At 42.3% G+C, this 12635-nt stretch overlaps 1 protein-coding gene across 1 annotated transcript in view; it reads left to right on the forward strand.

The window, feature by feature from the left end:
- The window catches only part of atp6v1ba (ATPase, H+ transporting, lysosomal, V1 subunit B, member a), a 147060-nt gene that overhangs the window by 128081 nt on the left and 6344 nt on the right, over window positions 1-12635 (forward strand). The window contains exons 10-11 of the mRNA XM_062058913.1: window positions 2878-3028; window positions 11821-11903. Coding sequence (XP_061914897.1) covers window positions 2878-3028; window positions 11821-11903 — 234 coding nt within the window. The remainder of the gene's footprint in view (window positions 1-2877; window positions 3029-11820; window positions 11904-12635) is intronic.

A 12635-nucleotide genomic window follows, 5' to 3' on the forward strand; every position in this document is an offset into this window, starting at 1 on the left:
CGCCAAAGTTCCTCAACATCCTGAGACAACTACACGATGGAATGCGAGCCTGTGTCCGCATTGGAGGCCAGCAATCCCCCTCTTTTAATGTGAAAGTCGGGGTCAGGCAGGGATGTGTCCTAGCCCCTGTCATATTCAACCTCTTTCTCTCAGCAGTCACCCTCCTCACACACAAAGCTCTGGGAACCACAGATGGCATCCACATACAGTTCCGGCTGGACGGCAGTCTCTTCAACATCCGGCGCCTCCAGGCCTTCACTAAAATTACAAAACAACAGATCCTAGAACTTCGACGATTGTGCTCTCCTTGCCCACACGCCAGAATCTCTACAACGTGCACTTAACGTGGTCTCATCCACATACAGTGCCCTAGGACTCAAGGTCAACATTTCAAAAACACAGATCATTGCGCAACACTCTACCCACCAGTCAGAAGTGCCTGTCTTCAACATTGATGGTCAGCAGCTCACCATCGTTCCACATTTCACCTACCTCGGAAGTGTCCTGTCCCCCACCTGTAACATTGATAATGACATCCAGGTCCGTGTTGGTTTAGCGTCTGCTGCCTTCGGTAGGCTCAAAACCAGGGTCTTCCTGAACAGAAACCTGATAGTTTCCACCAAAGCAGCTGTTTACAAAGCAGTTTGTCTGTCCACACTGCTATACGGCTCGGAAGCCTGGACCCCTTACCAAAGGCACGTCAGAATCCTGGAGAGATACCACATCCGCTGCCTGCAACGGATCCCGGGTCTGACCTGGGAGGACAGAGTCCCACGTGGATATTTATGACCGGACCCAAACACCCAGCATCCAAGTGTTCCTTGCGCAAAGACATCTGCGCTGGGTGGGGCATGTAATCCGCATGCCCGCCCAGAGGCTCCCCCGACAGATCCTCTACGGCCAACTCCAGGAAGGCTGTAGGTCTCCTGGGGGTCAGCGGAAACGCTACAAGGACCACATAAAAACCCTCCTGAAGCGCTGTGCTATCCAGCCTTCTGCAATGGAAGTCTTGGCTGCTGATCGCCACACCTGGCGCAACTGCAGTCACGCCGGCATTGCTCATCTCCAGGAGCAGACCACTGAGAGGAGAAAACAACAACGTTTACAGCGACATCATCGCGCTGCAGGGGCCCCCCTCTCAAGCGTGGACTACATCTGCCCCACATGTGGCAAACCATGCGAGTCGCGCATTGGCCTGCACAGCCACATGCAATGGCATATACGAAACCCCCCTCAATAACCCATTACTGGAGCAACGTCATCATCGTAATCGATGGACAGCCAAAGAGAGAAGATATATATATATATATATATATATATATATATATATATATATATATATATGTGTGTGTGTGTATGTATATATATATATGTGTGTGTATATATATATATATATATATATATATATATATATATATATATATATATATATATATATATATATATATATATATATATATATATATATATATATATATATACATACACACACACACACACACATATATATATATCCATCCATCCATTTTCTACCGCTTATTCCCTTCGGGGTCGCGGGGCGCTGGAGCCTATCTCAGCTACAATCGGGCGGAAGGCGGGGTACACCCTGGACAAGTCGCCACCTCATCGCAGGGCCAACACATATATATATATGTGTGTGTATATATACTGTTTGTGTGTGTGTGTATATATATATATATATATATATATATATATATATATATATATATATATATATATATATATATATATATATATATGTATATATATATATATATATATATATATATATGTATATATATTTTAGGGCTGTGAATCTTTGGGTGTCCCACGATTCGATTCAATATCGTTTCTTGGGGTCACGATTCGATTCAAAATCGATTTTTTTTCAATTCAACACGATTCTCGATTCAAAAACAATTTTTTCCCGATGCAAAACGATTCTCTATTCATTCAATGCATAGGATTTCAGCAGGATCTACCCCAGTCTGCTGACATGCAAGCAGAGTAGTAGATTTTTGTAAAAAGCTTTTATAATTGTAAAGGACAATGTTTTATCAACTGATTGCAATAATGTAAATTTGTTTTAACTATTAAATGAACCAAAAATATGACTTATTTTATCTTTGTGAAAATATTGCACACAGTGTGTTGTCAAGCTTATGAGATGCGATGCAAGTGTAAGCCACTGTAACACTATTGTTCTTTTTGTTTATTTTTATAAATGTCTAATGATAATGTCAATGAGGGTTTTTTAATCACTGCTATGTTGAAATTGTAACTATCATTGATACTGTTGTTGATATTAATTTTTGTTTCACTACTTTTGGTTTGTTCTGTGTTGTGTTTGTGTCTCCTCTCAATTGCTCTGTTTATTGCAGTTCTGAGTGTTGGTGGGTCGGGTTTGGTTTTGGAATTGGATTGCATTGTTGTGGTATTGCTGTGTATTGTTTTGTTGGATTGATTAATAAAAAAAATAAAAATAATAATTAAAAAATTAAAAATTGATTTTTTAAAAATGAGAATCGATTCTGAATCGCACAACGTGAGAATCGCGATTCGAATTCGAATCGATTTTTTCCCACACCCCTAATATATATATATATATATACTGTGTATATATATATATATATATATATATATATATATATATATATATATATACTGTATATATATTTATATATATATACTGTATATATATGAGGCGGAACATTTCGCTTCAAAACACACTCTGACATAACTTTAGATAAAACTGAGGTAATGTGTTGGCATTGCAGTGACAAACATCATCAGCGCACAAGTTTAAAATAGCATATTATTTACATTGACACTGTCTCAAGAATGTTTATTTCATGAACCCACCTGTATCACCCTAAGGTCTCTGCTGCCCGAGAGGAAGTGCCTGGACGTCGAGGCTTCCCAGGTTACATGTACACTGACTTGGCCACTATCTACGAACGTGCAGGCCGAGTCGAGGGCAGAAACGGCTCAATCACCCAAATCCCCATTCTCACGATGCCTAATGACGGTAAGCGCTGCCATCCAAGAACAAAGGCCATACAATTTGTAAAGACAGAGGCATCAAATACAAAACCCATAACCAGTGAAGTTTGCACTTTGTGTAAATCAAAATAAAAACAGAATAAAATTATTTGCAAATCCTTTCCAACTTATATTCAATTGAATAGACTGCAAAGACAATATATTTAATGTTCGAACTGAGAAACATAATTGTTTTGCAAATAATTATTAACTTAAAAATGAATGGCAGCAACACATTGCAAAAAAGTTGGCCCTGGGGCATTTTTACCACTGTCTTACATTGCCTTTCCTTTTAACAACACTCAGTAAACTTTTGAGAAATGAGAAGACCAATTTTTTAAGCTTTTCAGGTGGAATTCTTTCCCATTCTTGCTTGATGTACAGCATAAGTTGTTCAACAGTCCGGGGTATCCGTTGTCGTATTTTACGCTTCATAATGCGCCACTCATTTTCAATGGGAGACAGGTCTGGACGACAAGCAGGCCAGTCTAGTACCCACACTCTTACTACAAAACCACGCTGTTGTAACACGTGCAGAATGTGGCTTGGCATTGTCTTGCTAAAATAAGCAGCGGCGTCCATTAAAAAGACATTGCTTGGATGGCAACAAAAGTTGCTCCAAAACCTGTAAGTGCCTTTCAGCATTAATGGTGCCTTCACAGATGTGTACGTTACCCATGCCTTGGGCACTAATACCATCACAGATGCTGTCTTTTGAACTTTGTGCCTATAACAGTCCGGATGGTTCTGTTCCTCTCTGTTCTGGAGGACACAACGTCCACGGTTTTCAAAAACAATTTGAAATGTGGACTCGTCAGAACACTTTTCCACTTTGCATCAGTCCATCTTAGATGAGCTCGGGCCCAGCGGCGGCATTTCTGAATATTGTTGATAAATGGTTTTCGCTTTGCATAGTAGAGTTTTAACTTGCACTTAGATGTTTCGACAAACTGTAGTTACTGACAGTGTTTTTTTTTAAGTGTTCCTGAGCCCATGTGGTGATATCCTTTACACACTGATGTTGCTTTTTGATGCAGTACCGCCTGAGGGATCGAAAGGTAGTTTTCGGCCTTTGCCGTTTATGTGCAGTGATTTTTCCAGATTTTCTGAAACTTTTGATATTACGGACCGTAGATGGTGAAATCCCTAAATTCCTTGCCATAGCTCGTTGAGAAATGTTGTTCTTAAACTGTTCAACAACTTGCTCACGCATTTCTTCACAAAGTGGTGACCTGCTTTTATACCCAATCATGGTACCCACCTGTTCCCAATTAGCCTGTTTACCTGTGGGATGTTCCAAATAAGTGTTTGATGAGCATTCCTCAACTTTCTCAGTCTTTTTTTATCCACTTGTGCCAGCTTTTTTGAAACATGTTGCAGGCATCAAATTCCAAATGAGATAATATTTGCAAAAAACAACAAAGTTTACCAGTTCGAACGTTAAGTATCTTGTCTATGCAGTGTATTCAATTGAATAGACAGTAGGTTGAAAAGGATATGCAAATCATTCACTGGTTTTGGGTTTTGTATTGTGAATGTAAAACATCCACAAGCAGACTAAAACCTTTCAGAAAGTCTTCCCAGAGAAGTGAATGGCATAATGGCTGCAGAGGGAGGTATTAACGCCATATTATTCCAGTCCAGCACGTGTATTGGACACGTGTCCTGGATGGATCTGTTGGAAAGGGGGCGCCACACAATAGCCTTTTAACCACAATTGAAGTGAAGGAATTGCAAGTTGTTTTTTTTATGGCAGGTTAGTATTACTTCCTTTAGTGCACTTTTTGTTTGGAGGGAGGACATTCTTTTGTCTGGGTTGTCCTCATGGATAGCTACAAATGTCAGTCGAGCCTGAAGGTATGGTTTTGATATTGGATGCCACATCCTTCAGCGACACTTATTATAGAATGTGAATGACATTTGTGGCACATCATCTGGATTGTGTTCAAAATGCTTTGCAAGACATGCTGCAGATATAAATCTCGCTTGTTCGCCTGCAAAGACGCTTTTCTTGATGGAAACCATGTTTTTCAACCAAATACACATTTTGTGTGTGGTTTTACGTGTCCTCAAGGGGCAATGTACCACATTTTTATTTTGTAATGTTTTTTGACAGTTCAAGTCCTTCCGACTTATGGGGCCAGACAGCGCCACCATGTGGTGTATTTGTCAGACACATAATAGTACAGGCAACACTGTCTTTAAAAATGTGACAACAAGTGTTGTGTATAATCCTTCCTCTCTGGAAAAATACCCACTGCAATAATTTATTAAAAGCCCAAAATGATTGACATAATGACCCTGAGGAGTGGATATTATCTCCAAAAATGAGTGTGCGAGTGTTTATGTGTTCTTATTGTCTCTCATCAGGCAAATACAATCGTGTTCAAAAGTTTACATACATTTGTAAATGTATGTAAACATACATTTAAAAATGTATGTTTACATACATTTTTAAGTCTTATGTAAAGAACATAATGTCATGGCTGTCTTGAGTTTCCAATAATTTCTACAACTCTTATTTTTTTGTGACAGAGTGGTTGGAGCACATACTTGTTGGTCACAAAAAACTTTCATGAAGTTTGGTTCTTTTATTGTTTTATTATGGGTCTACTGAAAATGTGACCAAATCTGCTGGGTCAAAAGTATACATACATTATCAATTTTGGTGATGTAAAAAAAAATACAATCAAATCAAATTTGCTTCATTGCATGGTCTCTTAATTCATGTGAGTGATTATGATTGATGACACCTGTTGGCTTCTCTGAGCCCATTTAAGTAGGGCTCATGTGATGCAGTCATTAGACTCGGTTACAAACGCGACAATGGGAAAGTCAAAGGAAGTCAGCACAGATCTGAAAAAACGAATCATTGACTTGAACAAGTCAGGAAAGTCACTAGGAGCAATTTCAAAGCAGCTTAAGGTCCCACTGAGGTCACTGCCACGATCAGGAAGAAAACCCAAGCTATCACATGCTGCTGAGAGAAAATTGGTCAGGATGATCAAGAGTCAACCGAGAACCACCAAAAAGCAGGTCTGCTTTTTGGTGGAAGCTGTTGGAACACAGGTGTCAGTGTCCACAGTCAAGCGTGTTTTGCATCGCCATGGACTGAGAGGCTACCATACAAGAAGGAAGCCCTTGCTCCAGAAGCGACACCTTAAGGCTCGTCTAAAGTTTGCTACTGATGATACACACCCGTAAATTTTATCCGTCAGGTCTTCCATTCACGTTCACTGTTCTAGTCATTTTAATGTGTTAAGTCATTTTATAGAATAGAATAGAAAGTACTTGTTTTCTGGAGTCTGATTATCTGGACTTGTCCAGTGACTGCTGAGGAAAGATCAGCTGACAACAGGGGAAAGTCCTTGTGACGGCATGGAGAGACAGCTGGCAGGAGGGAATAGACCCCAACGGGACAGTTGAGGGTTAGCTACCCGCGATTGTGGTCTCTCAGACCTTGCAGTGTGTAGGAGACACCTTCTTAGCTACGAAGAAGCAAACAAAGAGAATACGCCTAGAGTCTGCGAGAGCGGGGGCGAAAGATGATTCATCGGATGACAAAATGGTAACGACTGGACCGGAAACAACTACGAGTAAAGAAAGCACAGCGCAAGATAACACCACAGCAACCAGCACAAGCCTTGTCACAGCAGTGGACCACAAGCGGGTGGAGAAAAATAACATATTTTCGGGGCTTAAGGATTCACCAGGGAAAGAAAAAGTGTTTGAGTGAAAAGAATCAGGGGCCTCGCATTGACCTCTTCTTGCAGAAGGAGTCAAATAAGTCGAATGAAGTTCACCAACTGGATGAAAACCATATATTGGAGAGCATCAGCACCCCTGTAGCAGAAGAGGTATACTTAAGCACTGAACTAGTAGTGGAACAAACACCAGCGGTGGATCCTACCCAAACTCCCCAACCTGCAGTCGAGCAGAGACTCCCAGGCCGCAGACTGCGAGTGAAGTGGCCCAGTGCTGTGGAAAAGAAGCTCTGGGAAACAGTGAATAGTGACCTAATGTGGTCCCTTGAACAACTCAAAGGCACAGCAGAGAAGAAGCTGGAGAAAATGGGAAACATCATCTATCAATACGGAGCAGAACGATTTGGATTTTTAGAGATGAAAGTTGCTAAACAAACTCCCACTCCACCCATCTCCAGGAGGCAACAGGAAATCAAGCGCCTTGTCAAAGAACTGAGATGACTCAGGAAACTGTGGAAGAGGGCCCCAGAATTGGAAAAGGAGGGCATATGCGCTCTCCAAGCTGACATTAAAACACGCCTGGAATCCCTCCGCAGAGCAGAGTCTATGCAAACTAAGAAGGAAGAAAGAACAAACAAGAACACGGTTCTACAAAGATCCTTTTAAATTTCTTAAGAATCTCTTTACCAAGGAGAAAAGTGGGGTCCTAAAAACAACAAAGTATGATTTAGAGGACCACCTGAGAGCAACCCACTCTGATCTAAGGCGTCATGAACACATGGCCATTCCTCCAGACATTCCACCAATTGACCCCCCAAAGCATCAATTTGAGACCGGTCCTCCAACATGAAAGGAGGTCGAGAGGATTGTCCATTGGGCAAGAACAGCTTCAGCTCCTGGGCCAAACGGAGTCCCGTAAAGGTTTACAAGAACGCACCAGATGTCTGCAGGATTCTTTGGAGACTCATGAGAACGGTATGGCAGAAGAAAACCATTCCTAAAGCATGGCGTAGGGCAGGTGGGATCCTTATTCCAAAGGAGAAAGACGCCGCAAACATCAGTCAGTTCCGCCCAATTGCCTTGCTAAACGTGGCGGGTAAGATCTTCTTCAGTGTTATTGCACAAAGGATGGCCGAGTACCTGCACAGAAATGAGTATATAGATACTTCTGTTCAGAAGGCAGGAGTACCAGGCTTCTCTGGGTGCCTAGAACATTGCAGTATGATCTGGCACCAGATCCAAATGGCAAAGCAGGAGGAAAGGGACCTTCAAGCAGTCTTCTTGGATCTCGCAAATGCCTTTGGCTCTGTGCCCCATGAGCTCCCCTGGACTGCCTTCAAATTCTTTAACATCCCGGACACCATCACAACCTTGGTGAAAGTCTACTTTCATGACCTGCAGTTCTGCTTCTCAACACCGGAATTACCACCTCATGGCAGCACCTGGAAATAGGCATCATGGCCGGTTGTACTGTATCTCCCCTGGCATTTACCATGGCCATGGAGATCACCATTCGAGCCTCAAAACGGGTCGTAGGTGGACAAAAACTGGGCTCTTGCAGGCGCCTCCCTCCCCTCAGAGCCTACATGGATGATATCACCACTCTGACTACCACCATCCCTTGCACCAGGAGATTACTCAGAAAACTCGAGAACATCAGTTGGGCTAAGATGAAGATTAACCCATCCAAGTCACGCAGCATTTCAGTGGTGAAGGGAGTGCTCGCTGATTTGCAGTTCTTCATCGGAGATGAGCCAATCCCCACTATATCCGAGCAGCCAGTCAAAAGTCTAGGAAGGCAAGTCTAAGAGATAAAGACCAGGTGAAGCAGTTGTGCAATGACATCAAAAGAGGCCTACTGGCGATTGACAATACCCAACTTCCTGGGAAGCTCAAGTCCTGGTGCCTCCAGTTCGGCTTACTACCCCGGGTGATGTGGCCCCTGGCAGTCTATGAGGTGCCCATCTCAACAGTGGAGAAGTTGGAGAGAAGAGTCACCGGCTACATAAAAAAGTGGCTTGGAGTTCCACGCTGTCTCACCACCATAGGCCTTTACGTGACGGTATCCTCAAGTTGCCCCTTACCAGTCTTACAGAGGAGTTCAAGTGTGCCAAAACACGACTGCAGTTGACCTTGAATGAATCCAAAGATCCAGCGGTTAGGGAAAATGCACCAACATTGGTTTCAGGGCGCAAGTGGACACCAGCAAGAGCAGTTGAAGAGGCAACAGCAGCTCTCAGACATGCTGACATTGTGGGGAATGTTCAGCAAGGTAGAGGAAGCCTTGGTCTTACGTCTAGTCGCCCTGCCTGGAGAAGTGCCACTGTGCCAACACGGAGGAAGATGGTGGTGGAGGAAGTACGGCGTCAGGAGGAGGCCTTGAGATGGGCCAAGGCTGTCACCCTTGGCAAACAGGGTCTGTGGACTCGGTGGGAAGGCGTTGAAAGAAAGAAGTTGAGCTGAAGGGATGTATGGGCCATGGATGCAAAGAGCTTAAGCTTTGCCATCAGAGCTACCTACGATGTCCTTCCGACCCCAACCAATCTCCAGCAGTGGTTTGGCAAATATCCATCATGCGCCCTTTGTGCTAAGCCAGCCTCCCTCCGACACATACTCACAGGTTGCAAAACTAGCCTCACTCAGGGGCGATATACTTGGCGCCACAACCAAGTTTTGAAGAGCCTTGCTTCCACACTGGAGGTAAAACGATCCAACATCAATGCACTACCACCACCAACATCTAAGACCTCATGGAGAACTACCTTTGTCCGGGAAGGGGTCACAGTTGCCGGGCACAACGTTAACCCGTCAGAGAGAAGTCAGCTGTGTCCAGCACGCGACTGGAAGATGCTGGCAGATGTTGGCAAACAGCTGATTTTCCCCACCGAGATCGCCACTACCACTTTGAGGCCTGACCTAGTGCTCTGTTCCCCTTCCCACAAAAAGGCCTTCATTGTTGAACTCACTGTATCCTGGGAGGAATCCATGGAGGAGGCATATGAGAGGAAACATTTGCAGTATTCCGAGCAGGCCGCGGAAGCTCAAAATCGTAGCTGGAATACTGAAGAGGAGGTTGGGTTGCAGAGGCTTCATGGGAACCTCTACCGCAAAATTGCTGAGGGACTTGGGAGTCAGGGGTCAGTGCCTGCGTACAGCCATCAAAGCCGCATCTGAAGCAGCCGGTGGCTCCGGATGAAGAGGAATGACTCCAATTGGGCCCCCAACTAGTGCATCAGGAGGTATGCGGTCAGGCAAAGCTGACTCAGGGAACCAGACGCCCCTGCCATGCATAGTTCCCTGATAGGTCTGCCAACAAGGTGACTTTCATGGCTAATTGGGCTTGGTTCGCAACCTCAGGTATGATCATCCTGTAGCTGGCCGCCTCTGGAGAGGGTGTATAGCAGGGGTCCCCAAACTACGGCACGCGGGCCGGATCCGGCCCCCCAGCATCCAAAATCCGGCCCACAGGAAGTACCAAGTTAAAACATTTTATTTTTTGATTTTTTTAATTTTAATATAAATTTTTATTATTATTTTTTTAATCTTTCCTTTCTAATCCATTTTCTACCGCTTGTTACTCTTGGTGTCTCCTAGCCGCTCAGGCAAATCATATTGTCTAAAAATGAATTTTCCCATCGATAACGTGACAATGTTAAATGTTGATGAACATCAATGTTAATTGATGTTAAATGACAAAACGGATTATAAAAACAATGTATATATATATATATATATATGTATATATATATATATATATATATATATATATATATATATATATATATATATATATATATATATATATATATATATATATATATATGTATATATATGCATACATATATATACATATATATATATATATATATATACAGCCTGGCCCCCGGCCAAATTTTTTTAACCCAATGCGGCCCCCGAGTCAAAAAGTTTGGGGACCCCTGATGTATAGTGTTAAAGGCCGAAACACCCAATGACCCAGAGGAACACTACTGATGATGCACACCCGTACATTTTATCCGTCAGGTCTTCCAATCACGTTCACTGTTCTAGTCATTTTAATGTGTTAAGTCGTTTTATGCATTTGTGTTTCGCACAAGAGGTAGAACATCTCACTCTGTGTTTTCTGGAATCGGAATTTGCTGCTGTGGACAAAGATAAAACCTTCTGGAGGAAAGTTCTGTGGTCAGATGAAACAAAAAATTAGCTGTTTGGCCACAATACCCAGCAATATGTTTGGAGGAGAAAAGGTGAGGCCTTTAATCCCAGGAACACCATCCTTACCATTAAGCATGGTGGTGGTAGTGTTGTGTTCTGGGCCTGTTTTGCTGCCAATGGAATTGGTGCTTTACGGAGAGTAAATGGGACAATGAAAAAGGAGGATTACCTCCAAATTCTTCAGGACAACCTAAAATCATCAGCCCGGAGGTTGGGTCTTGGGCGCAGTTGGGTGTTCCAACAGGACAATGACCCCAAACACACGTCAAAAGTGGTAAAGGAATGGCTAAATCAGGCTAGAATTAAGGCTTTAGAATGGCCTTCCCAAAGTCCTGACTTAAACCCCATTGAGAATATGTGGGCAATGCTGAAGAAACAAGTCCATTTCAGAAAACCAACAAATTTAGCTGAACCGCACCAATTTTGTCAAGAGAAGTGGTCAAACGTTCAACCAGAAGCTTGTGGATGGCTACCAAAAGCGCCTTAATGCAGTAAAACTTGCCAAGGGACATGTAACCAATTATTAACATTGCTGTACAGTATGTATACTTTTGACCCAGCAGATTTGCTCACATTTTTAGTAGACCCATGATAAATTCATCAAATAACCAAACTGCATGAATGTTTTTTGTGACAAACAAGTATGTGCTCCAATTACTCTATCACAAAAAAATAAGAGTTGTAGAAATGATTGGAAACTCAAGACAGCCATGACAATATGTTCTTTACAAGTGTATGTCAACCACGACTGTATGTTACGTGCACAAATCTACCAAGACATTTTTCTTATCTTAGTTACCATTATTACAACATTCCGCTCTTCTATTTATGGTTATTGTCTTATTTCTTTTCCCGACAGATATTACCCACCCAATTCCTGATCTGACAGGGTACATCACTGAGGGTCAGGTCTACGTGGACAGGCAGTTGCACAATCGTCAGGTACATTACATTCTTAAATTCTCAGAATTTTCTAAATCATCTAGCATTTCTTTAACCAACTTGATCTTCATTCATTCAACGATAAAGTTATTTCTTTTTTCCGCTATGTTAAAAATATATACAGTATATTTTTTTTATATCAGAGTAGGGCTGCAGCTATCGATTATTTTAGTAATTCAGTAATCTATCGGTTAGTTTTTTCGAACATTCCATTAGATGGATGAAACACACTTTATGCGTATTTTTAGGTAAACTAGTTGAACTAACAGTATTCATCTATCCATCCATGTTTTTATTCTAAAAACATGCACTAATTGAAATTGTACTTTCATCTATTGTGTGTTAATAACACTGCTTGTTGCAGTGTTTACATGCTAAAGATTGTACTCCCGCAAAGATTTCTTCAAAGGGACGCGCGCTCAAAGAGACACAATTATATTTCCGTATTCTTTGTTACACACACGCTTGAGTTGCATGAATTCCAAGGTGTGTCTGTCTTGCCACAACACAAGCTCCAATTTGAGAGCAAGCTGCAACTATCCATAGTACTTCTAAAATACTTATGCTCACCCGCAGGGCGTAAAATAAACAATGTTTCTTCCAAATGTATCATCACTGGAGGACTACAGGAAATAGCTAAGCATGCTGGACACACTCGCGCACACACACTGAGCAGGTGTGTGTGAGCAGAAGCTAACCGCTAAAACTTCAATTTAAACTAGGGGTGATTGA

Source organism: Entelurus aequoreus, linkage group LG09 (assembly GCF_033978785.1).
Source record: "Entelurus aequoreus isolate RoL-2023_Sb linkage group LG09, RoL_Eaeq_v1.1, whole genome shotgun sequence".
In the NCBI taxonomy this organism is placed as follows: domain Eukaryota; kingdom Metazoa; phylum Chordata; class Actinopteri; order Syngnathiformes; family Syngnathidae; genus Entelurus; species Entelurus aequoreus.